Source organism: Chlamydotis macqueenii, chromosome 7 (assembly GCF_036417535.1).
Source record: "Chlamydotis macqueenii isolate bChlMac1 chromosome 7, bChlMac1.mat, whole genome shotgun sequence".
NCBI classification, from domain to species: Eukaryota; Metazoa; Chordata; class Aves; order Otidiformes; family Otididae; genus Chlamydotis; species Chlamydotis macqueenii.
In genome coordinates this window covers 32,656,001-32,683,786 of record NC_141562.1, presented here as the reverse complement: position 1 = coordinate 32,683,786, position 27,786 = coordinate 32,656,001, and the positions used below count along the sequence as shown (strand labels likewise).

At 36.2% G+C, this 27,786-nt stretch overlaps 1 protein-coding gene across 1 annotated transcript in view; it reads left to right on the top strand.

The window, feature by feature from the left end:
* PDZD8 (PDZ domain containing 8) overlaps positions 1-26,038 on the top strand; it is a 61,799-nt gene extending 35,761 nt beyond the window's left edge. Inside the window, exons 4-5 of the mRNA XM_086752530.1 lie at positions 18,963-19,125; positions 21,445-26,038. Coding sequence (XP_086608656.1) covers positions 18,963-19,125; positions 21,445-23,642 — 2,361 coding nt within the window. The 3' untranslated portion in view covers positions 23,643-26,038. The remainder of the gene's footprint in view (positions 1-18,962; positions 19,126-21,444) is intronic.
* Positions 26,039-27,786: the final 1,748 nt, after the last annotated feature.

The window sequence follows — 27,786 nt, the reverse complement described above, 5'->3', positions numbered from 1 at the left end:
TTTCTTTTTGTTCATGGGAGGCGTAGTGAAGGATTAACTGAGAGGCTATTGAAGCCTGGGTCAAACTTTACCTCCTATGGGGTGGCAGGGAGGTGGGGTGCTTGTCGATTAATTTAGATTGTGCACTGAGGCTGATGCAGAAGTAGTTTTATATAAAAGGCTTGAGATGTAGAAAGAAGGCATTTTGCAATTCGACATAGGAGGAGAAAAAAAAAAAACTTGGAGGACTCTAGTTGCCTGTGTGTTAAATATTTGGGAGGGGGGAACTGTGGGGAAGACATGCTAGAGCTGATATATATGACTTAATCCCATAAGGAGCTCAAAATGGGAAAGAACAGGTAGCAATGATGTGCAGGTGTATATATTCTTCTATCTAGGTAACTTGATTTCTTGTGATAGCTGAAGTGAAGCAGCTACATTTGTGTTGGTAGTCATTTATGTCTTTGAACTGTTGCTTTCCTTGGGAGGAGTGAAGTCCAGTTGATGAGATTACAGGGAAGTTAGGGAGAGGCAGGGGTGAGTTTGTTGATTGGTAGGGTTGGTTTTATTGTTTTAATGCTGATATGACGTGCCTGCATGGCAGGCACACAGTTTTGACCTGAAGAAGCCTCTCCACTTAAGTGGAGTAAGATGTGTTGGGAGTGAAATACTGCGCTCTGTGTTCAGTGCGGGAGCTTAGGGGGGCTGTGGCGAGAGCCGTCCTAGTGAAACAGCTGTGTCTGTGGGGAAGAACAAGGATCTCAAGAAAGAGACTTCTGTTAGCTGGAATTTCCTTGAAAGCTTCCAGTAAGGAAAATACCTTAGGTTCTAAGTGTATTACTTAACCAAACCAGTTCTGTAAGCAGTGCTTAGAGACATAGTATCTGTTAATTATTAAAGGAGAGAGCAGGCACAGTAGTGAGAGCAAATAATGACTGTTAGCTTGGTGCAGAAGACCAGGTGTGATGATGGATGTGCATAAGTTCAGCTGCATAAACAGAGGAGGATGTGTGACAAGAATAATACTATCAACAAAGTCATAGGAGTAGTAAGGTCATGAGTAGAGTAGCTGTGAATATTTAGCTAGTGTGGAATCCTTGAAGTACCTGATTAACGTATCTTATCTATACGTTATAGAAACTCCCAGGATGTGTGTGGTTGTACTATCAGAAACATTAAACAGCTGGCTTCAGCAGGAAAATTGGCTCAATTTCAAGCACTTCTTTATATATATATATATATAAAATATATATAATTCCAAACAAGATTTAAATGATACCTGGACAAGGTACCTGTTTGGTTTTTAGACTAATTCAGAATGGAGGGGACCTCTGGAGGTAATCGGGTCGCAGCTCCATCCAGCTCAGGACTTAACTGGCTCAGACTGCTCGGGACCCTGTTCAGATGGGCCCTGGCAGCCAGACACTGCCAGTTCTTTGAAAAGTCTTCCTCTTTATTTTTTTTTTCCTCATTAAATAGTATGTGACAGACTATACTGTTACACAGGGAGTGCAGCAGCATTATCAGAACTCATTTCAAATAGTCAAATAAAAATAATTCATAAAAAGAGTGATTTAGTCTCGAGTCCAGTCTAGGAGTATTTCTACAGGGGTAGATTCAGGTGGAGTAAAATTTCTTTGTGTTGCAGACAGTCCAGGCAGGAGGCAGTTCTAGCCTAAAAAGTCTGTAACGAAATTTCTTCAAGGGTATGCCTGAGCTTACAGGCATGCTGGAAAGAAAAGATAGGAAATATGTAATATTTTTGTATATCTTATTAAACTTCTGCAGTCTGGCTACAATGGATGTTTAGCCAAAACATGGGAACATCTATGACTCATTTTTATTCCTTGCAAACAATATTTGAGCAAAGATTTCTTTTTTTTTTTTTTGAACAACGTTTCTTGCCAGATTGATAAACGTTTCTACTTCCAACAGCTAAAGCTTCAAAAACTGCAGTGGAAGATAATCTGAAATAACATGTATTCTAAAAATATGTTTGTAATAACTAGGAATTAACTTTTGGCTGCCATTGTGAGCAAAGGCATTCAGATTCTTGCCAACTGATGTGTAGAAGTATGTTAGGAACCACAGTCTTGGTTACATACGATTGAGGTAACCAACAATTGTAATTAATTAATGAACTTTAAAGATAACTATGAGGAGGAAGTAATTTTGTAAAAGGTCATTAAAGCAGTATTCTCTTGTGTCTAATAATTGGAATGAAAATAAATTAGATTTATCAGAAAGTAAAGAATCTGATTCTGGCTAAGATCACACAATTTACTTTTACAGAGATTAGCTTCATTTCTGGGTTTGTTTTGGCAGCTGGAAGTAGAAACCTATAAAGGCATTGGAAATGTGTCCTGGGCACAACACAGCCTTTTCTACACATTCAAAAAATAATTTAGTGGAGCAAAGACATCTCTTTTGATATTGCCAGACCTCCAGCCCACTATGAAATGCTGAGCCCGCTCTTCAAATGCTGAAATAAATATTTTAAAGCTGCAGTAGAAGAGAAGCAAGGAATGTTGCTGTGACTGCAGGAGGAACAGTTAGGGAAAGATGCTGTATAGGTCTTGACTGATTGTATCTCAGGCCTCCTTTTCAGCAAAGAGCTTGTAGAACAGGACAAGTGCAAGCTAATTCTTCCTTCTTCTGTCTGTGTCAAATTAGAAAAGAAATCTTTGTCATTGAAAATTGGCACTCTTTCTTATTTTATATTTTTAAGTTTTAATGGACAATAACTTTACCAACTTCTGAAATGAATTCTTCAAGCTAGTTTTTGGTTTTTTTTTTCTTACTGTGTGCTTCTTGGTGGCTGGTGTATAGCAGTCCTACAGATTACTAGGTAAGCATTATTCCTAAATGCAGAGTGCAGGAGTATAAAATATATTGTCAATAGAATAAATTGATTTTTTTTAAAAGATGGGATTTCTGTGAAACAACAACATAAATCCAAAATTTAGCATGGCAGTGGTTAGCCAACCATTACAGAAGATTTTGCAAGTAGATCATGAACTTAAAGTATATGTCCGTCATTTTCTCTCTCTATCGTACATTTCTGCATATTTATTAAAGAAAAAATAGCAGGTGAGAATGCTGAATGAGCAGACAGCTAGTGGCTATCAATTGCCCAGAAGCACTTTAAAGCAGTGCCTTGTGTAAGAGAGAGAGTATGGCTGATGTACAAAACCCGAAGGAGTGCACTCGCTGTGTGTGCAGACATGCTTTTTTAGTCTCTGTCCTTTGCTTCAGCCCTTCCCCTCACGTAGCCTTTAGTTCCCTTCTTTGAGTATTGCTGCCATTTATCTTGAATACTTAGTATAGTACAAGTACTAGCTAGAGGTCTTAGCTAATGTGAGGATTAATTTTTAATTGGTTATTGTTAGTATTGCTATTGTTGGTATTGATCGTACTGTATTAAGGCTGTTATGTCAGCTCAGTGAGCATCACTTACAGTGCAGAGGCAGAAGTTTGATACCCATTTCAAAGTGTCGTGTTATTCATTGAAAGAGTCTCATTTTCATGTTCATGTAGGTATGTCTCTTTTTGTATCTCTATACCTGTATAACACTTTTTTGAAGAAAGCACAGTGGTTTGTAAAATCTGTATTTTTGTACTACTGTTTGGAAAAAAAAAGTAATTCTCCCAGCAGGGCAGCCTGCCTGCTGAGAGGGTCCTGCTGCCACGGGAGTGCCAAGGGTGCTGCTGTGGGACCATCCCATCCCTCTCCACCCACTTTTGGACAGGGGTGATCTTGCCACTTGTTCCCATCAGGGCTGTGTTTATCGCTGTGAACCACAGCGCTGTCGGCTGCTGTGGAGAAGGGCCCTTACAAAAACCCATATATTATCTGTGGAAGCAAGCACATTCACTCCCTGTGTAATAAAGCCATAGCTCGTTCAATAATTACAAGCAACACTTTACTGCTCTCATCTTCTTATACAAGTTATGATCCTCGCACGCTGGTTTTTTTTAAGCTTGGACTGCTTTGTATGCAAAATACTCTTTCCACTTCAACTCAGAAATGTGTCCTTGTATGAAAATGGTAAAGAATCAATGATGCTTCTGCTGAACATACCTAAATTATAGCTCATTTTGGTATTTATATGACTGAGCAGTGTAGAACTACTTAGGTTTAATTATCTTGCAATGCTCTTGTTCCAATGGTATTAAAGTATGTGAGTCAAAGGCTATTTTTGTGAACTTCAAGAGTTCATCAAGAAGGGCAAGCTGTGCATGATGAATACACATGTTTATTCATTATGATTTTCTTCTGGCGTTGCAGGCTAACAGACTCCTAAGTGAAAAACAAAACACTGCACTGATAGTTTTGGTTTTTTAGCTCCTCAAATTGTCTTTTTTTTTTCTCTCACAAAAAAAAGACATTTCTTCATACTGAATGTATTGTAATATGTGCATGGCAGTCTCTACCTAAGTGTAACATTGTACACAAATAGGTAGCTGAAAATTGGAGTTTAAGCTATGGATTTCTTGCTAGTTGATGTAAATGGATGAAGTTTTAGAAATCAGAGGTCATGGTAATGGGAAAACTAGGAGTGTTTTGCCATGGTACCACACCCATGGGCTTGCAGGCTGCAGTTCTCCAATTCAGATCTAGTTTTTTTTCTATCTCCATTCTCCTTTCCCTCTCCATCACTACATATGTAGTGCTTTTACACCTTCCTCCCTACCCCACCAAAAAAGAAGTTGACCTCTGACCGAATATTATAATATTATTTCTCAGATACTTTTTTTTGTTCCTTAAGCTTTTTAGTGTGTTGCAGAGTTTGTAAAACCAAACAATTTTTTTTTTTTTTTTTTTTTTTTTACTTAACACATCTCTTGTTCTCATGAACTGTGGTGGGAGCTAAGTGACTGTGTTCACAGATTGGGAGCAAGTTAATGATAAAATTTTTAATTTTGTATACTGAAGCTTTGCTGTAAGGTATTTCATCTTTTTAACTTTTTTTTACTGTAAGATATTTCATCATTCATCACATTGCACGTTTGGTTTTTTCTATAGACCTCTAATCTCTTAAACCTGTAACTGAGGGACGAGTTGTAAATTCTTTGATTAAGGTAAGCTCGAGGTCCCAAGCAAGCTCTATTTACTCTGTTTCTGGTAGCAGAGAAAGGGGAAAGGGAAATAAAAACATGTTGCATTATGAAATCTGCTGAGCATCGTTCTTATATATTTCACTAGCTATCAATAAGATCTGTTGCTAATTTAAAAATAATAGAGCATAAAACCAGAGTATATGAAGTTAGTGAGTGCTGAAGTAAAAGAAGTCTTTAAGCTTGACATAATTTCCTATTTATTCACTCGGTTACCTTACGGTAGGGAAAAGAGGAACTGGTGTATGTTACTTCCCTGAGACAGAAAATACTTAAAAACCTAGTCAAAATTAATGAACTTTTAACTTCTCTGGGTAGTGTCCTCTTCCTCTTGTAACTTATTTTTTCTTTGATTCCTAGTAAGTTGTCTTTGACAGAGTATTTTTCTCTTAGCACTTTTGCATTCTTTGGTGTTCGTAGTTCGGGGTCTAAAAAGGATTTCTGGAAAACTCATATGTTCTGCTACCTCCAGAAATACACGGAGTGAGGCAAATTATGGGAGAGATTTCTGCCAGAATTGTGGCACAATTCTAGTCTCAAGCATTTAACAGAAATCTTTGTTGCATAGGGAAGTAGTTTTTGTTTGTTTTGGTTTTTTTGAACATCTATTGTAATAAAGCTTTTTTGTATGCTCTAAATGGAGGATATTCAGCTCTTTGTCTAAGTAGCTGTACCAATTCTCTTTACTTTTTTTTTTTCTTAGCCGATTATATGGTCACATTGATTACGTGGAGACAAAGCTGCAACACAAAGGTTCTTTCCAAGCCAAACCGTTCTGTAATTCTGTGAAACGTTCAGACCTTTGAATCTTCATAAAGCATTTACAGAAGCTAGGTTGCAAAGTTGGATAGCATGTTGATTCTGATTTACTGCTAACGTTCAGTTTCTAAATAATTCTTCAGATATATTGAGGAGTGATCTTTCTGTGTTTGGGGGGGGGGGGAATCTAGAGTATTTTTCCAGTGCAAAGCAATTGTAGCTATGTATTGATTTATTTTGCAAAATGAATTGTCAATATTTGACTTTGGTGTAAAGATCTTTTTCAGTTTAATAGTTGTGGCAATCTTTATAAGCGATGAGCAGTAACGATATGAAAATCTGGCTTCTAGGTGTGCTGTTGTATTGATGCTACTAATTAGATGTGACACTGAGCTGCTGTTTCATTGCCTGACAGCGACTTGTGCCCTGTAACCATAAACAAATTGATTTGATGTGATGTGTTCAACAAAATAACCAGAAAGAGATGTATGGTTGTGGAAATCTTTACTAGTTATATAGTTGTATGTTCTTATACTGCAGTTTTTTGTCCAGAACTTAATTGAAAACAAAGTATGGTTTGGCTGCCTTTCTATGTAGAGAAAGATTATTATATACAAAACCTTGGCCACTTACAGTAATTATTCAGAATAAGCTAGGTATAAATCCCCATCTTTTGTGGGCTTGGCAATGAAGAATTTCAGCAGAAAACTGATCTTCTGGTTTTACTAGGCAAAGGGTGGGGTTGGGGGGTTATATGTAATAAGAACGTAATTTTGATACAGATGGATCTTCTGTTTAATCTCTGAAGGGCTGTAATAATGACGAATCATTTTACTACATCTGCTTTAGTTCCTTGGGGTTTAGCTAGTTCTGTGGGAATGTAGGAGTCTGAAAAATGACCAGGTCACGCAGGATATTATTCAGGTTTGTGCTTTTCTTTAATAGCCATCTAGCCATCAATATTGATGAGAAATCTTAACAGTTGTCAAGAAGATAGTAAGTTTATGCAGTGCAGAAATAACAAACTGTGTTCACTTAAGTCCTATGATATTTCAAATTGTATAATTCCATTGGTTCTAGGTACCTGTGAGCTCCCTGTTCCATTACCCAAAATGGTAATAGTTTGTAAGACTATAGTCTTTTACGTCTTTTTTTGCACACTCTTGTGTAAGTAACTGTTTAAATATGTTCCATCTTTAATAAATTAAATGACACTGCTTGATTCCCTCAGCTTTGGTACAAAGCTTAATTTGATAGTCCTGTTAGAGTTGAGGGCAGCGTGAGGGGCCAGCCAGGCTGCAGGGCTGGGGGAGAGCTGGGGAGACCAGTGCTTCTCCTGCTGTGTTGGGCTCTGCTGGGAATACTGGTCCTCTGGCAGGACCGAACTCTAACTCAGAGCAGGGATTCTACTCAAATCTTGGCGTTTTGCTGAAGATTCCCAGGTAAGGAGTATTTATGAAGCTCCTGCTCGTTTCAGAAGATGCACTCTACTCCAGATGCAACACTGCAATTAGCATTGCTGTTGCTTTAAAGAAAACACCTCTGCTCCAGAATAAAATCAACCTATAAATAATGTACTTACTCTTTTCCTCAACATTTTTCTTTCAGAAGTCTAACTTCTAAGCCCTTTAAAATGTGACTTTAAGTCCATCAGTGAAATCTAACAGTTATGATTTGTATGCATTAGAAAGTAGTATTGTGTATTTTATTGCCATGAAAACTGGCATCTGTGATGCATGTTACTGTAACTACAGTGGATAATAATATTCCATATTTTTAGTTTTGATGGCAATATCCTTGTCAGTAATCAGGTGGTTAATGCTGCTGGGTACAATCTGTGTGGAGAAGAAAACTCTTCTCCGTGAATTTTATTGCCGTTATAAAGAACTTTTTTACCTGATAGTCTAATATTTTAGATTTATTACATGAAAATTAATACAGTTTTATCATTATTAATTAGGTACTTCCAAGATAAATGTAAGTAATTACTAGCTGGTTTAGAGGGTTTGCTTTTAATGTGTACACTTGAATGTTTTTCTTTTTCTTTTTTTTTTTTTTTGGCTTCCATCTGAGATGAACAAAACCCTGGGTTGACCTCTCTCTCATGCGCACATTCACAGTGCATAAACTCGTATATTCTCATTAATCTCCCTTATCAGTAACTTGCATCACAGCAATTCATAAGAAATATATACAAAGAAAACCATTAACTAGGTAAACTTTGTATCGGTTTGGTGTCACACATGGTATTATTAATGAACTTTCTCTTTTCTTTTACTATCCAGTTTCAGTAACCTTATTTCAGTATTTGCTATTAGACTACCTGAGGTTTTTTTACGAAATATTTATAAGATGACTGAGTCATGCTTAAGCAATACTGGAGGAAGCCTTTTTTTCTATCAAAGACATAAATGGTGATATAAGATTAGAAAAAAAAAAAATCAATCTTTTCCATTTTTTCAGGGCCAAAGGAAATCATCACAGTTGGCTTTAATAAAAACTAAAAGGATGTCAGTGAGTAAGAGCACTTGAAGAGCTACCTTGGTGTTTGTACTAAATTGCTCTCCAAAGAGCTCCACGTAGAACTGAAGGTCTGCATTTTACCTGCTTCTGACACTTTGAAGTTAAATGCAGGTTTTCTGCTGCCTTGTTTGTCTTTAACTCCTCCATTCAGTTCATGTAATTGCTGTTTAGTAAGAAAGTCTCAGCAATTCATGATAATTGCGAAACAGTTTACTTTTTGCATGTCACAACCTGTTTCCCTGTACAATTGGGAAGTACAGTTTTAGTAGCAGCTTAGTGAAGGAGTACATACAACGTGTCAGAAGTACTGAGGAAAATAAGATGTAGTTCCTTATTTTGTTCAGTAACTAGCTTGTTCTGAATTTTGCTGATGTCAAATGTTTTTAGTGCTTATCAGATAGATAAGGAGATGTTTAACTTCACTACCCTGAATTGGCACATTGATTTCAGACAAATAGCACGGGATTGTGAAGTTATGCATGTGTCTAACACTTGCAGTACTGTGGCCTTAATGAATTATTGCTTTAAATATGATCTTGGTCCAATGTGTAACTCATTTCAGAATGAAATTACTGTCATATTTTGTAACTTGCATCTTTGTTTTTATAAGATGTCATGTAGAAAAGAAAACAATGAGACCTAGCTTGCTATGTAAGACAACTAGTAAAAAAATCTCAAGAAACTTATCTGTAAGTAAACATCTTCCTAAAAGTAGAAAAAAAAAAAAACAAAAACCAAAAGAAAACAACAACAACAACAAAAAAAACCAAACCAAATAAAAAAAAAACCCACCATGAAACAATGAAAACTGCAGCCTTCATCTGAGATAGTTGTCTTCCAATGAACCGACCGCAGTTCACACAGCTGGAAAAATTAACTGCAAAATATCCCATTTCCATTTTTTCACTGTATTATTGTCATTAAAAAGTCTATGATGTTCCTAATATTCCACAAAAAGCAAAGCTGGTGACTACAGACCTTGCTAAGTAAGCAGAGGTAGTGAGTCCATTGCTTATAAGCCTGATTTCTCTCCGACACATTTGCTGTACAGACTTTTTCATTAGTGATGCCATTTGATTGTTTAAATAGAAAGTGTATTACATGCTTAATTTTTTAATTTATTTTCTTAATTTTATTAATTGAGGTGGCTGAAATGTGACATCTATTCATAGGAAATGTTATTTTAAAAAATCCGTTAAGAACTGCTCCCAGTATAGCTTGCAGAAAATTCTGTTATGCTTGAAGATACTTGAAATGGGCAAGAGAATAGTAAAAATGGTGGAGAATAGTAAAAATGGTGGAGAATAGTAAAAATGGTGGAGAATAGTAAAAAAAAAAAATCTTAAACACTCTCAAAGCAAGTGAAAGTAGGTCTACGTTGCAGTACAGCGCTATAATATTGCTATACCTGAAATAACTCAGCAGTATCAATTTATCTGTACTAAGATTTACTGCTGTTTCAACATCAAACTCTGAGTGGGCTAATTCATCTCACGCTGACTGGTTTGACATCAGAATAGACTTACACGTTTAAAGTCAGTATATACATTTCTGTGTTTCAGTCACAGGACATCACAAGAGCTGAGTACTTCCTGGCCATTTCCAGATGCCAGTAAATGTAACGAGTCTTTTGAAGGGAAAGGTGTTTCATGTGTGTGTTGGGCAAGGGAGGTGGTGGCTGGTTGGTTTTGGTTTTTATTGCTCTTAGCAAAGGGGAGAAGAAATGAGAAAGTGATGTGTAAGTCGTATGCATCATCTGCTGAGTTGGGAGAACCATAACCACAATTAAAAAAAAAATCTTTGTCTGGGGCTGAGTTTTTCACAACTTTAAAAAAAGTCTTTAGAAGGTCCAGTGCCATTAGGAATTGAGTGTTTCTTTCTTAACTTCTCTCTGAATGCTTTATTTTCTAGTGTTTGAACTTAGCCATTTCAGAAAATACAGGTTATGTATTCACTTCAGTCAGCGGTCAGAGCTCCCTTTGAGAAGTCCGAGGCAGTCACATTAAATTTGCTGAGATAGTCGTGACGGTAGATCAGAGTTAATCCATTGCGTTAGTGCGTAGTATTATAAAATTCCTTTTAAGGAAACACATTCAGTGACACCCAAAATTGCGTGAAGGTGTAGCCAGTCCCATAAAGCTGCGTGTGGTGTGAATGATCAGTAGTGCCATCAGTACCGGATTTGCCAGTTAGTAATTGGTATTTCAGTTGGTTACGTATACTGCTATCTGCAAGCATTTTCAGCTGCTATGATATGCAAAACGTGATGGAAATATATATTTTTAAAAAGCAGTAACTATAAAACTGACTATTGAATAAAACTAAACAAGCTGAAGAACATATTTACTAATATGGCAAATATTTATACTAGAGAAATTTTGTGAATATTCATTCTCAAGATGATTTTGAATGTCAGCTGACTCCCTTGTTTTACGGATGGAGACACTTTAAGACAGAATGCATTGTACAAACTTCTTTGGTGTGAAAGATAAGTGTAAAAGGTTGACTTTTTTTAGTGGGTGGCAGATTGGGTAAGTGAACGGCTGCCGAAGACAGTTTATGTGAGTACAGAAAAACTTCTCTGGACTCACTGGTTTTCAGAGCAGAGTAAAAGTGGCAATTGAGGAAAACAGAACACCCGATGAACCAAAAAAGCAAGTAGTCAAAATAGTCTAAAATCTGAGGATCAGACTGCTCCAGAAACCCGCTGCAAACACTACAGAGAACATTGGGTAGAGGCAAGGGATTGTTTGTGTCAAAGGAAGGGGTATAGGATGCATTAAGAAAATGTAGCTATGCACTAAATACATTTCATAATATCCCAGTGGAGACAGATTGCTGATAAAACTTCCATATTTCTATATTCACTGTAAAAGTCCTGTATGCCATGAAGTTTTATTATCATCGGTGGTACCTCCGTATGGTGAAAACTAATTCTGCAGTTATTAGCTTTTCTAAATTTATTTTGGATTTGCATGTTAAGTTTTTTTAAAGGCTTTGTCAAACTTCTTGTAAGCAAAATAGAAAAAAAACCCATCTTTTTGGCAGTTGCTCAGTTGTCTACTGTAAAATTAATTGTGCAAGAACAATAATCTGAATCTTCATTATTGCTATTTGACAAATGAATTTTTGTCATGAGAATAGATTTTTTCCCTTTTAAATTTATTACTGAAAGTTTTATTCAGAGATTATAAATATGTTGAAACATTTAAAATATATAATTAAGCTATTTTGAAAAAGTAACAACCCCTCTCATATCTAATATAAATACATGTTGGCTCAATATTTTTGTCTAATGTTTTAGAAAAATAACTTTTAAAAATATTGAGGGAAATCAAATCACCATGTTTGAAATTAACTGAATTAATGTAAACCTGGGGGCGGGGGCGGGGAATTTTCAACCACATCTGGTATTAAAGGTGTGTGTTTTAAGAGAAGAGCATGTTAATTATTGTCACAGAAGTTTTGATACAAATTTTGAAACAGTAACAAATTTAGATTTTTAAGAAATAGCTTCAGTTTTGGAAACAATAAAAATCTGGTTTTTATTCAATAAATCCTAGTAAATACATTTTATGAACTCTTTGAAAATAATTAATCCACAAATCAATAAACTGATTTCCAGGTTTGTATATGTGTTTCCTACTGTGTGTTGGTTTCCTGGAACACAGTACGGCTTCTAGCTGTGAAGTGTAGTGAAATTTTAAGTAGCCAGTATCTATTCTTTGCATTAGCTTACCTTCAACCTTTTTCTTGTTATTTGTAATTAATTTCTGTTTCTAGGGTGGAAGAAAATAATTATTAAAAATAATCAATTTTCTGTGTAGAATTAACTCTATTCTGGAGAAGATTTCTCTTTCTTTTCATTGTTTGTCACATTGTACAGCCTAGTTATTCTATAAATACTAATGTAACTTAATTTTGATTCTTTTAAAAATCTTCTGGTTACTTCTGTCAGTATGTTTTCATACATCTGAGCCTGCTAAAAGAATTGGAAAGATTAAGGAGATAAAGCACACGTCCAATTTTAGGTAGCCAGTTCCTGAGTTTGTTCTTTTTGGGTCTGTTTTTGCTGTGTATGTAATGCATGCTAACCGGGGAGTCTCCTGGGAATCCTAGCCTAGTTACCATGTTTATGAACCAAATTTTAATGGATTTCTGTGCAACTGTGTGAGCGTACATATGTATCAATACGCCTACATATGTGTAAGACATAATAGTGAAAGTAGTTTATAACTGATCATCAGTACATATTTTATTGACTGCTGAACTACTTAAGCATCCCAAAAACAAGGCTAGCTCTCAAATACTCAGACACAATTTTCTCAATGCCTGGGAAATTAAAGGGTTTGTCATCACAGATTCCTTGGTCAAGGTCTACATCAGACCCTTTGTATGCAAGCTTGTTTTCTTGGTGTTTTTCCCCAGAACACTGCAGGAGTTACACTCCCATGCAGACAGGAGGGCTGCAGAATAGATTGGAAAAGGCTTGTGCTGTTTTTTATTTTTGGGCTTTGGGGCTGTGTCACAAAGAAGAAAAACATCTACTCCTTCTCTAAAGTGTAGACAGAAATCCTCGTAGAAAATTAAAAAAAAAATTCCTGTTTTCCTTTAAGGCTAGTATTACTAAGGAGTGTATCGTGAGATTGGCGATACCCGTTTCCTTTCACTGTCTCCTCTAGCCGTATAAATCTAGCAATCGCTTCGCTGTGCAGGTCGTACATAGTGACTGCATTCAATAGTAGGGTTGAAAAAAGCAATAATGTTGAAGTCCGTATTTTAAAGATATATGCCAAAAATCTTTTTTTAATAATACAAATATCTGAGTTTTCAGAATAGAAGGAACTGCTTCCTAGTTTTCTACTTTAATGTTGGGTTTTTCTTTTTGACATGAAATATTCCTTCCTTTCCTCTCCACATGCAGGGTTGTTTAGGAGGATGTAGTACTTTACAGGCATATTCATAGACATTATCTCTTCTTTTTCCCTAAAATGCGTTAGACCGTACCTTCCATGATGTCAGTTTGTTATGGTACATATCACTAGTAGGGAATAAGAAGTATTTTTGAAAATGTTGTTCTTCAGTTGATGTAAAGTCAATGAAGTAAGTTTTCTTATACGTGCTTGGGTGATCAAGCTTTTCTTAGTGTTTATTCAAAAGACTGTGCAATGCTTACTGCTTAATTCTTATAAAGCTTTATTATGTTAATATGAAAAGCTAAGCAAATATGAAATATTAGTTGCAGAGTAAAATTAAGCTTTCAAAAAACAATTTCCTTTTTAGTTCCTGAAAACAAGTGACTTAGTTTAAAAGCAAAAGTCTTATGGCTTAATGTGGCTATTGCGCTGTGGCTTAATTTAGTGACTTCTTGTTTTTGTATGCATCTAATAGTTTTAAAAATACAGCTGAATGATGTTGTGCTACTAGTAAGAGCTTGTTATGTGTACTCTTCCAGAAATTGTAATCTCCGTGTTTATTGATGGACATTATTTATTATGTTTTGTCTTAAAAATTCTGAATGGAAGTGTTGTCTCTAATGTTAACTTACATTGTAGTTACGAGACTACAGTATTACTGGTGACACTTTTCCCTCTGTATTCAAAAATAACCAAACTTCATAGGTACAGTTTTGGAAGCAAATAGTAAATGAGATGGCATCACATTTGTGTCTGTTGCCTATAAGAGAGCTGTTTGTTATCTTCTCTTTGCATTTGCAAATTCTTTCAGACTAATAATAGAATGAAGCATTTGGAGATTAAAACTGCATCCTGTATTGACACTTATCTAAATGTTCAGCCATTCAAGTGCTATTAGCAAGCTATAAACTTCTGAATTATCACTGTGTAACTGGAGTTTGGTATCAGTATGTTAAAGGTTGGAAAATTTTTTTTTTTACTGACATCCAACATCTGCTAGGCTTTCAGAGTGACGGGGCTGAAGTAAGGAAAAGCTCTAAGACACATGATTTTCTGCTACATTGTATTTCCAGAGCATACTTCCAGTATTGAACTGAAGGTAGTGGGGGAGTTATGCTCATACACGGATGCATATAAATAAACTAAAACCTTTATTGTGAAATCGATGCTTATACACTTTGTTCTGTAAAAGTCAGGCATTCACAGCCCCACATCAAAATGTTTTATTAATTTTAAAGTGAGTGGATGTCTTGTGTCCTCGTCTTGGTTTTTATTATTCAAGGAAAAAAAAACTCTAAGGAAATTACTTGCTTTCATTTTTTTCCCCCAAGATAGTCATTCCTCTTCTATTGCATTTTAATCTTAACAAGTAGTTCGTAAATAGTCTGGAAGTTGCTTACGTTTTTAAAAAAGGTACATTTTCGAAGTTCTGTGACACAGTTCAGCTCTAACTCTTTCAGTCCAAACTGCTCTGAATGTATGCCTTTCACTGACAAGCATGTAGTATTATCTGCCTTGTCCTTACGTGAGTAACTACTAAGGATTGCAGGAACTAGTAAACCAGAGCTATTAATTAAATCAAATTAAATAAACTTGCTTTAATATGGTATAGATTGTTGGTTGAAATTTCTTTCTCCTAGGCACAGCTGTTAATTTTTCTCCCTTGTGGCAAGTTTCCTTGATAATAAATGTCCTTTCATTAGCAGCAGCTTTCTTCTAACCTCTGTGTCATTTAGCTGATTTTTGTTCTTCTGATGTTTTGTGTTTCACTAGATCTTTGGCTCTTTGCATTTATTATCAAGTTTTAATTTGAGGGAGAGGCAGAAAGGCATAAAGTAGCTGTGCTGGGTGTACGGAGATGCTTGGTATTGTGAGTGTATTTCCTGGGGTGGGGGTGTTTGAGAGCTTGAAACAGTGTTTACCTGCATTGCAGCTAGCCTGAGATATTTTTATATTACTTGGTGAAACTTGGAGTTGCCAGAAAGAAAAATCAAGGAAAATATTCATCTGGCCTGGGTTGATAAATAAAACCAGTTTACTTCGTGAGAAAGCTTGTGACTGTGCCAAATGTAATAAAAAGCTGAGATGAACTTTGCTTGTTATGTTCAAAGACCGTTCCTTCCAAAACCAGTTTCACATCAGATACTGCTAGAATATTGGAAGTCTCCTCGCCAACAGTGAGTTATACGCAACGCACTGTAATCTGCAGTCAGTGTCCCTGCATGGGAGCCAAATGTTTGGAGATACCTAAGTGTCTTCAGTCCCAGCTGTCCCTCATTTCTTTTATGTGGTCTTGCCCTGTGGGAGTTGGGAGGGGTGAAATGCTGGGAATCACCTCAGAGGTTTCCAGTCTTTTACAGCAGAGAATATTTTCACTGTTAAGTCATCCGCTATTGAGATGTGCTCAAAGTAGTCCTTGGATTCAAAGGAAGCTCAAGAGGATAATGGTCTGTACTGGGAAACTGTAAGAAAGCATTTGGTAACATTTTTTTTTCCTTTTTACTGTCTAATTGTGCCCTTTTCTGGTATCTTGCTCATCACGCAGTTTGCCGTGACTGCAACTACTACCAGTGGTTAGAGGTCATTGCTGCCTTTCTTCAAAATGCTACGTGTTACAGTACCAGATCCTGTTTTCCTTCTTACGTTCGTTCTTCCAAATAAGGCTTACTGCTTTCTGAGGAACGGGTCTTTAGAAATGTTACTGCTTCTGTGTGCCACTCTTTGAATAGAGAGGAAACGTCTGACTGTGAAGCAAAGCAGATTTGCAAGAGGTAACTCCTGTAAAAGTGTTATTATGGCCACCTTCCTTCAGCACTTGCACAAGAGTTAGCTGATGTTGCAAACAGACTTACAGTGATGTTTCTTCTGCAGTGATGCAAAACTAAGACTATCAGTCTTGTATGAGCCGTGACTTTAAAATGTCTTGTCTTATTAATTAACTCCCGTTCTGTGTCTTAAGATCCAGAGTTTATATAAGACTTCAGAATAAGCTATGTATCATCAAGATAGATGTATCCCCAAAGGAGTGTAATTAAATGACCAGAATAACTTAGTGTTAAGAGGAAAATAATCCTGGTTTATAGTGGGGCTTTTTTGGGTTTGTTTTTTTTGTGTGTGTTTTATTTTGGTTTTGTTTTGTTTTTTTTTTTTTTTCCTCCACCTTTCCATCTAAATATTAATTTAATTCCTGAAACTCTCAATAAAGGGCTTTCTATCAGAGTGGGCTAACAGAAATTAGGGGAAAATAAAGTGTTACTTTTACTTTTCAGTCCTTTGTAATACTCATGTTTGTCAGCATTGCTTAAGTGGGAGTTTACTTTCTGAGCTTCATTACGATAGTTTTGTTATGTGGTCAAACACAAGGATTTGGAAATCTTTTTCCAACCATAATGGTTTAGAGCAAGACTTTCAAAGGAGCTGTGATAGTAAAACTGAGATTTGAGTGCTGGGACTCTGCAGCAAATCCCAGAAATAAGTCTCCTCATTGTTTGATGATAATTTGCAGAGCTAAAGAGCATAGGGGAGTGATCTTTTGGAAGGAGTTTTTGTTGCGGGTTTGTATGCTGCCCCAGCAAGTTCATCTCATTTGTGTTCTTGACAGATAAAATATTCAGCTAGTTTTGTTTGAAATTGTAGTAATTGTTCATGTTGTTTCTGTACAGCACATGCACCACTTGTGAGCTGCTAACTTAAAGCTGTGTTTTATATATATAAAAAAGGGACTAATGCAGAAGAGTTATTCTTTTCTTTAAAAAAAAGTTTCTTTTTTTCTTCCACAGGCATTTCTAATACTTTTTCCTTTGTTTCTTAACACTTCAGAGTTTGTGATCTAACTTTTTTTTATTTAATTATGTATCCATTTATTTGGTGTAAATGCGAATGGCCTTAGTTAAAACAAACAAAAAACCAAAACCTCTACCACAGTTGTTTCTGTAGGCAACTATTTACTTGTTTGCATTATAGAAGACCCTTAAATCTCAGAACTGTGATTAAGCTTACATTTGGTCTTGTTATTCTTGCATAGATTACTGGGCATTCACAATAGACATTAATTAAGTTTGAGAGAAAATATTATCTTTATGTGACTGTGGGAAATGCAGAAGGTTAGTGACAAAGCTTAGAAAGTTAATGCAAGTCTGTTTCTTGAAACTCAGTGCTGTTGTGAAGCAAATTGTTAATTAATGTAGCATTTTTATTTCTATAAAGAGCTACACAACAATTAACAAAAACCAAGACGTGATGCTATTAGCATTATAGGAAAGGAGTGAGTGCCATGCAGCTAAGGAGAGAGTCATGAGCTGAAGTAATCCACTTCATCTGTGGAAAGCCATTGGACAAAACTGAACAAACAAACAGATCCTCAAAAGAGGAGAATCGCCTCCAGACAGTTCAAACATCGACAATTGCATAGCAACAAAGTAAATGTGGGATGGAGGAGAAGGCTGTCTACCTAAACTCAATATATTGAAACCAAATAGAAAATTTCCTATGGAGTTCTTCTACAAACAGTGTCTGGCTCTCTCTGTTCTTGAGAATCAAAAAAGCAAATTAAACTTCTTTCCTTGTAGCTGAAACAAACTGTAAGTTTTCCATTCAAATAGACAGAATATATTTTGGTGGAATGATAGTACGCAGTCATTTGAAACAGTCCGGAAAAAATGTCCTTTAGGGAAAAAAGTTATTGGGTTGCTTGGGGTGTTTGGTTTTTTGTTTGTTTTTTTTGTTTGTTTGTTTTGGGTTTTTTTTGTTTGTTTGGGGTTTTTTTTAATTCATTAAGGACAGTCTTCATGAAGAATAAAGTTGCCAAACATCTCAGACATTGAGATGTCTAAATATTCTTCGATAGGGACTTCCAAATTATAATAGTTCCCTGGGATGAAACTCAGAGAGACTGTACCTTAGTCATTCTTTTCAGAAGAAAATATCTGAGGTTTTTTACTTAAAGTTTATGTTGTAAGATAAATATGAGGAAAGGATTCTGACTCTTTGAAGAAAGTTCTTAAGCTGCTGTTAATTTGGGTGTGTTCTAAATATACTTTTTGCAATGTATAAGTACGTAATAGTTTTTTTTTTCATTCCAAATCCCTTTTGTATAGACTACTGAAGAACTCCTCATAGGAACAGGTTTTTGTAACAGAAATGTGGTATAATCAAAGTGATACCTAGGGTGATGGTACAGTGCTCTTTTTAATACACCTTCTTTCCTATAAACTGGATGATGAGGTTGTGTTTTGTTGTAGCTTTGTTAGGACTGGAGCTTTTGATGAAGATGAGCTGTGTATTGCCATTCCTGCTGATTTGTGTTTGCACAGGCTTGCTGAGTATTGCTATTATTAGTATATAAACTGTGGAACAGATGTACACACCTTTATATTTATTTATCTATTTATGTTTATTTTGCTGACAATTTCTTGCACTGCTTTCTAGTCTTGGCATATTTGGGTCTTCAGGACTGGTGATGTTTGATTCCATCTATCTCCCAAGGTGTAGACTGGATTGGCAGGTGGTGAATCCATTTTGTGATAATCTGCTCAGTGAAGTCAATGGTTTCTAATGTAATTTTTCTCATAATATCAGTTTTATAATTTTGGTTTAAACAAGATCATTAGTAGCTGTGAATCCTTGCAGTCCGTTTAGTCAACATACTCTTAACTTCTTTCTCTCTAGGCGGAACTAGTGAAAGGGAATCTGCAAAGTGTTGGGCTCACACTCCGCCTTGTGCAGTCCAAGGAAGAAGATGCAGGGCATGTTGTTATTGAAACTGTGACTCCAAACTCACCTGCTGCAGCTGCTGATCTACAGAGGGGAGACAGACTTCTAGCAATTGGCAGTGAGTAATACGTCAGCCTCTAAAATAAGTGTTGTCTTGCAAACTGGAAGGACATTTCTGCATACAGTTCAACTAGACTGTGTTTCTCAATTACAGCTATTCCTGGCACTCATAATAAAAACTAACATTTGCGTATTTATGACCACTTAAGATTATAATTAATTTTGTTTTCCTTGTATATTTATTTACTTTCTACTAGTTAAAAGTCAACATAAAGTTGAATAAACATTTGAATGTAAATATATTTTAATTGTTCTTACCGTGATGCTCTGAGGTTCTCTACTGGGTTTTTTCCTGTGATGTTGTAAAATATACTTAGTTTATAAAGAAAACCATAACATCTTGCATCGTACACCTGCATACTTAACATTCAACCTAAAGGTACTAAACAGAGTGTGGAACAAGTAATATAAACACATTCTTGACTAAGGGAGTAATGGTCTGAAATGTCAAAATGACTCGAAGATCTGCTGAGTACTCTAGTATATTTATACTCTTACTATCAATTTTTTTTATCTCTGACATGTATTATTTAGAAATCTACCCTGAAGTTCTCCTATTTGAAGACTTTGGCCAAATTGTGACTGGCAGATAAGTGCTGTGTTGAGGCAGAAAGTCACCCCTGACTTTTGTAGGGGAAGTCACTGCTTGGCTCTTCATAAAGTTTCTGTTGATATCCCTGGGCATTGTGAAATGGATTGATACTAGTTTATATTATACAATTTGAGACCATCTCTAGATATGGCTTGAATACTTCTCTTTTAAATGGACCCCATCGCCAACAGAGAACTACACCATGATCATAAACCATAATCAGAAACTGGTTCCGGGAATCTTTCTGCCTTAAACTTGAGAATTGGAGAGGAACTCAAAATATGCAGTGGACATAAGGGCAAATAAACTGTTAACAAGAACAGTGGCTATTCAACTTAGTGGAAGGAGCAGATAGGTACCTGTTTATGGTCATTAAAAAATAACGTAGTGTTTTCTATTCTACTGGATATTTTGGGACTAAATAAAACATTATGGTGTAGAAATAATAAGTAGCTTAAAATTGTTGGGGTCTGTATACTGTCCAGAGATTTATAAAGACTAAAAAGGAGTGGGAATGTCACTGTATATTAATAGCATTTTAGAAATAAGTGTAGGTACCATTGTTAAAATAGAATGTAAAAACTGAGGGGGAAAATGGTAAAATAAATTCTCTTAGGGTTGTATTGTGAATTTGGAGATTATCTCCATCGTGTCGTTGGCAGAGAAAGAAATGCCAAAAACTGCATAATTATGAGCTATGTTTAGTGTCCAAGATATCCCTGCATGTGACAATGCATGCATGTTTGGAGAAAAACGTTGACCATACAAATAAGAGGTAAAGTTTTGTTTTATATTTGGTTCTGCTAAGTCATTAAGAAACTGTAGAAGAGTAGTATGGTAAAAGACTATGAAGATAGAACTCTATACACTTATGACATGGACTACTTAAACTCCCTGCTAGCACAGCCACATTAGTGGGGTTTTTTTAAGGTTATACCTGACAGGTTTTGCAGAAAGCTTTAACCGCTACAATGGGTTATTGTAGCGGTTAATCCCCAGTGCATTGCTACAGTGGTTTAAAAGGGTTTTGAGTTGCTTTGGACAGGCAATTGATGATTCCTGTAGGATAATGGAAAAGTGACTTTTATGTGATCCCCTGCCTGACTTTATTGGGACTGTGTGCTCATTAATTAAGATATTTTTTTTTTAGCTTGCATGTAACTTGTTGAATCTTACCACAGGCTGGAGATGCTGTCAAATGGCTCTGAAAGCTCTGATGAGGAATGCAATTCGGTTCACTGTTCAGCAGTGAACAGTGAGAGAGAATGTAGCATCATGCCTGTATTTTGTTAACGTATTGGAACTATTTTCCTTGTTAACCTACTTCTGTTTTAATTGCAACTGTATTTAAAGATACCCAGCTCTTTTGAATCCTTTGTTAAATATCTGCTGCTGAGAAGTCCAAACTTACAATAAGATTAAGGTTAAAAATGTTGGCATGCAAAATCAACATTATAAGATTACAGCATTAATAACAAGCAGTAAACTAGACTGTGTATCTTAATATGATTTCCAGCTCCTGAAGTGATATATTTGTATGAATAAAATGGAAAGGATCCATCTGTTGAATTTCAATTAAGCTCCTTTGTCATAATTGACTTCCTCTGTTAGTGAGCAAAAGTATTATCACCACTATGAAAGACCTGAACATGTTTGTGAACTATTTTCAGCCATTTAGATTGTTATTATAATTAAAATGTAACAATTTTTGTCTTTTTTTAACAGGTGTTAAAATCACATCAACTGTCCAAGTGTTGAAGCTTATTAGACAGGCTGGGGACAGAGTTTTAGTCTTTTATGAGAGGCCTGTTGGATACAATCAGCATGGTTCAGCGCTTCAGGATGGATTTGGACAATTTGAAGACTCTGCCTTCTTGACACAGCCAGAAGATGACCAAGCTAGTTTGTCAGCTGATGTTGATAACAGAGATTTTGATTCAGAATTTGAGGATTTGGCTTGTGAATCACCTGACCAAAAAGATGATCTGCCAACAACTCAGAGTCCTAAACGTTCAGTGGTAATACTTGCTTCTAAACCACTTGGAACTATATCTCCGATTCTAAATCGAAAACTGCATTTAGGAAGTCATCAGACAACATCAAAAACGCAACAAAAAGATGGAGCTAAAGTGGGAACACCCAAAACTATTGAGGGTTCAGATGCATCACAGCAATCAGGTAAACAATCACAAGGATCCAGTACTAAGCCTCCTGTGCCACCTAGGCCACAAAGTAAGCTGATTTTGCCTACTAGTGAAACTCAAAATCTGTTAGAAACTGGAGGTGTATCTTCTGAAAAACCAGAGAGGCCACCTCCACCTACAAATAATGGAGATAAATATACAGAGAAGGTAGTAAAGAATAGTGATCAAATAGAAGACCCAACAGTATCAAAAGTAATAACCACACCAAAACAAGATACAGTAAAAGATGGACTTTCAGAAAATGCACGCGGTTGCAAAGATAGTGGAGATGATCATCAAACGTGGGAATCACCAGAAATTCCTTATAAAATCCGGCAAGGCCGATGGCCAAGGACAAGAACATCTTCCTGTCTATTTGAAGTAGAAGGATACCATAAGTACCTTAATGTTGCGCTGTGGTGTAGAGACCCTTTCAAAGCAGGTGGTTTTATCTGCTTAGGATATGCAAGCATAAAACTTGAAGAAATTGCTTTAGATTGTATGGCTACATCCTCAATGGAATATATTAGAACCTTTAAACTGGATGCTCCTACACCTAAAGCAGCAGTCACTAGAACAGCATTGCGGAATTTGACAACCCATAAGGGATTCAATGAAAAATTTTGTTATGGCGACGTAACCTTACACTTCAAATATTTAAAGGAAGGTGAAATAGATGATTCAAACTTTCTCTTGGAGAAAGAAAAGGAATGTCACTTGGAAGAAGAAGCTCATGCACTTCAGAAAGAGGATCCTTATTTGGGACAAATTGTTCTTACAGAGAACAAGCATAACTTTCAAGATACTCAGTTTCAGAATCCAACTTGGTGTGATTACTGCAAAAAGAAAGTATGGACTAAAGCAGCTTCACAATGCATGCTCTGTGCTTATGTTTGCCATAAAAAATGTCAAGAAAAATGTCTAACTGAGACGCCCTTTTGTGTAGGAGCTGAAAAGCGACTTGATCGAACTGTGGGAGGTTGTAGAACAGAAGGACAGGAAGCTCCCCAAGCTGCAACCTCTCGGGTTGATTCAGAATCTAAAGCTGTTAACAGAACTACAGGTTTGACCAGGCATATCATCAATACAAGCACGCGCTTGTTAAACCTGCGTCAAGTCCCCAAAGCTCGCCTTTCTGAGCAAGGAACAGAGGTGGTAGAACCTTCACCAAAGCACACACCAAATACTTCTGATAATGAAAGCAGTGATACTGAAATCAGTGGGCCAAGCAGTCCTTCAAAACGTGCAGGAGGTACTGGGATAAAGTTGGTCCGCAAGGAAGGTGGTCTAGATGACAGCGTCTTCATTGCCGTTAAAGAAATTGGACGTGATCTCTACAGAAGTTTACCCACAGAGGAGCGTTTTCAGAAATTAGAATTTATGTTGGATAAGCTGCAGAATGAAATAGACCAAGAGCTGGAAAATAATAATTCACTTGTTAAGGAAGAAAAAGAGACAACCGATGCAAGGAAAAAAGCCTTGCTTTCTGCTGCGCTGGCTAAGTCGGGTGAGAGACTGCAGGCCCTCACGCTGCTGATGATCCACTACAGAGCGGGCATTGAGGATATAGAGTCTCTGGAGAACATGTCATTAGAGCGGCAGTCCAAAAGAGTGACTAAAGATTCAGAGGAACCTAATTTAGCAGAAGAAATGGATAACGAAGATATTAGTCTGACAGAGGCACCAACATTCAATATCGTATCGGAAGAACCAGTTGATCCACCTCAATCAGTAGACTGATATTTACATATTTAGCCTTTAAAGGAATGGACTAAAAAATACTTTGCACTTAATTACAAACACACACAAATTAAATCAAAACACTGGTATGATGTACGTGTCCTGCTTCTCCATGGTTACTTGCCTGTGTAAGAGTACAGCTAATAAGGGTTCTTCTCCAGCTACAACACCATTTTGTTAAACTGGCTGGCTAAAACTACATTTTGGGATTTATATTGGAAATTTATTTTTAATAACTTATTTTTTCTAATTACCTAACCTTACCATTTCACATGAATGTGTGTAGTGTCCTCAATGTATTACTGCCCCTCCCTTTTTTTTTTAGCTAGTGTTTTCAACAGGAAGCTAGCAGGATTTTCAAAATGTTTTGTTTCCATTGTATGATGAAAAAATTATAAGCTTGTTGCATGCCTAAACTGATGACTGACACAGAAGTCACTGAGGGACCAGGCTTTAAAATGTTGATCAGTTATTGTACATGTTCTAGGTAGTTGTGTATTTTTTGCCAAACACATAATGAAAGCAAACAAAAGGTCTTTCATCTTGTCTGTTATTAGCATTTACTAAAGTTAACATTGCATATCATTTGGTTTCCATATTTCATAGTTTGTAATTAACATGAAATATAGTAATGCTATGCTAAAAAAAAAAAATCCTCCTTAGAACTTTGGGCTATTGTATCCTGATTGAATAATACAAGATATCAAAGTACATACCAGTATTTCGTAATAACTTAATTGGGAATATTTTTGAGGTAAGAGACTGGTTGCCTTCCAGAACAAGTTATATGTTGAAGTGTTGTTGTATTATCTGGTAACCTGATAAAGGAAAACTGTTCTTCACAGGAGTTGGAGGTTTCATTGCATTCTATGAAAAAGCATGTAATGACAGTTTAAGTAACTTTTTAAAAAAAAGCATTTTGCTGCAGAATTTATCTTATCATTTCAGAAAACTTAAGGTACAAAATACTTCACAAAATAGCTAATGTGTTCTCTCAATGCTTTTGAGTAATCATATAGTAGTAAGTTGCCTTCGGCTTCTCAGACAAGAGACAATCTGAGCAGGAGGATCACCTTTGTCAGAAGAATGTCCTATAGTGTATATAACATGTTTTATTTGAGTCAAAATCGGTGAGTCCAGTAGAGATGAGGAAGAATTTCAGCTAGCAGCTTTTGAAAAGAACTGTCTGGTCTTGTGCTATGTGTAAACCGTGGCTCTTAGCATCACCTGTCTAAGGCCGTTGTTCTTATTTATTTCCTGTAAACATGTCTTTGTTTCATCTTCTGTGTATAGAAATGCCGTATAAAATATCATCTTTATTTTAGGTACTGTGTTAGGTACTGGTATCATTATCACTGGTATCGCTTGTAGTAGGAAAAAAAAAATGCCTTTGTGGAAATGGGGTTGAATCTAAGATGGTAAAAATAACTCATTTAAATTTTCAGGCAATCTGTAATGTAGTTCTCCATTAATTTTGCTCCTTAGTTTGTTTTGTGATAGGCAAAATTAAGAAGCAATGGTTTTCACAGATGGAAAAGCATACTTGTACTTCTGAACAAAACAGTTACTTCCACTCATGCAACTACTTGCACTTTTTTGTGAGTTCTGGGCAGTTGATACTTATTTAGCTGATGTATGGAAAACACTATCCATGCTAAAATAGGCATGTGACACACTTCTGAAATTAAGCTTCAGCAAATAATCGCACAAAATTAGCTTCCCTTATTGACTAAAAATTATTTAACCTATACTCGCTTGAGATGCATATTAAGACTTCACCAATGGTAAGCCATCGAGAAAATGGAGTGGGGGTGATCTGCATTCAGTCTCCCTCAGTGTTTGCTCTTATGGACTGTAGAGGTTTTCAGATATATCCAAGTACTTCATTTAAACCCCGGTACACATGAAGGAGCTGTGAAAACAATGCAAATACTGATGTAAAAAATGCATTCAAGTTTTCAATTGACTTGTGTAACACAGTGGGTAAGAAAAGCTGGATATAGTTTTCCTCGTATAGCATTGCTAATGACGATTGTAAGAGATGAATTAAACGTAGTGCAATATTTTAAATATACTGAATGGGAAAAGGGCAAAATAGTTGTATTTTAGTGATAAGAAGGAAAACATAAATTCCTATCTGGCATTAATTACATTAAACGGTGACTCTAAAGGGGAAAACTGTAATAGTACATTCCTGATGTAATCTTTGCTTCATGCTTGACTGTAAATAGCTGAAAATAAAGAATACCACAGAAAACAAGAATATCTTGACTTAATTATATCGGAATAGGTGGCAGCTACACATGTTTGCAGAAGATCTGCCTAATATGATTTTGTTGGCTATTATTTTATCATGAGAATAAGCTTTAATAAAATAGTTTTGCTAAATTACCAACTTCTTTGCGTTGTGTTAATATTTTTTAAACATTTGTATTGCAGTAGGTTGTCATCTAAAACCACTAATTACAGGAAAGATCTTTGGGAGAAAAACACATTTTGTATTAAAAAAATATTGATTGCTGGATTAATTGGGCTTTTATGCATTCTTTGTTTGCATATGCATTTATTTTTATCCTGCATGGTTTAGTAGTAGACATAGATTTCTTTAAAAATGATTATTCCAGTTGGTTCTTTATTGTAGCTAGGGAATCTTATAACATGCTAAGGATATTTGCAGGTTTTTAAAAACTCCAAGCACTGCACAAATAATGGAATGGCAATACTGGTGACGGTGACTACCACCAAAGTTTCGTTATGGGGAAAAAATTGTCCAAGAAAAATTCTTCTGTCTTGCCCTGTCCTTCAGAAAATGTTGATGGATAATAACTAAACAACTCCTTTACTGTGTACTAGCTCATTTTTACCTATTCAGTTTTTCCTTGTAATTCCCTATTCTTGGGGGTTTTTTTTCCCCTCAAATTTGAAATAAAACATATATGGAAGTTTACGACTACAGAAGAGGACTACGTACTGGGAGCAAATGTACTAAATGAATGTATTACATTTAAATTAACACAGATCAAAATGGGAAAGAACACAAGCTATTCCAGGACAGAAAGGGTTTTTTGGTTGTATTTTCTGTGACTAAAGTTCCTTCCTGACTGTCACCAAAAAAAAGGGTTTGTGTTTGATTACTTATTCCTCTATGGAACAGAAAATCCAAAACGTAGAACAACTGCTAGATGTTCTGTTTCAGGGGAAAAAGGTGGCGCAGGGAGCCCAAAACAAGGATGTCGGCGTGGCTCTTCACTCTTGGCTTCCTTTGGCTTCTGGTGGACTGGGAATGGAGCAAGAGCATGGGGCAGCCGAACTGAGCTGTGTGGGTCTGCTGAGCAAACCGTGGTGAGATACTGGTCTGCAGGGCCCTGGCAGAAACCTGGCTTTGTCTGCAGAGGAGAAATGTGATCAATTCACCTGTCACTGGGGCTCCTGCTCATGCTTGTTTTGTGTTGCAGATGAATGTGAACTCTTAATTGTGATCTACTCAAAAGTACAAAACCAAGCCATGAAGTAAGCCGTTCTGTGCTTTTTAAAATATATATAAGTTGTTACGTTTACATTACTTTTACACTTGTGAGTTTAAGCAATACATTTGTTAATCAACTGGCAAATAAATGAATATGCCATGTAGTAATTTAGAATTCTAACGCTGGTGTGTTAGTTTCAAAGTTAATGGGATTAACAATTTGATGTTGATCGAAAGAGTTCAGTGAAGCTAAGTAAAACAACTTCTTGTGGGGCAAAGTTTCAGGTATCCAAATGATCTACAACCTACTGTAAATAATCATCAATGCGCACAATTGTCACTTATTCAGTGGCAGTGAAGGACTCAATATACTGCAGAATCTTAGTTTTTGCTGTGTTGATGTCTGTCTCCAAACACCTCTCAGCTTTGAAGGAAGGATTTCCATCTATTATATATTCAAAGGAACGCAGCAGAAAATATACCACTGTAAAATCTGTAAGTGGATTTTTTCAAATGAATCGTAGGACGATGCTGCTTGATATTTCACATCATGTAGGCCTCTTATGCTGTTTTTTTCAGATTCTTCACCCTTACTTAAACACTGTGTTCTGGCAGCATATACAGAGGTGGGCTCTGGTACTGCACCTTTTGGCCTTATTTATTTCCTGAAAGTTAAAT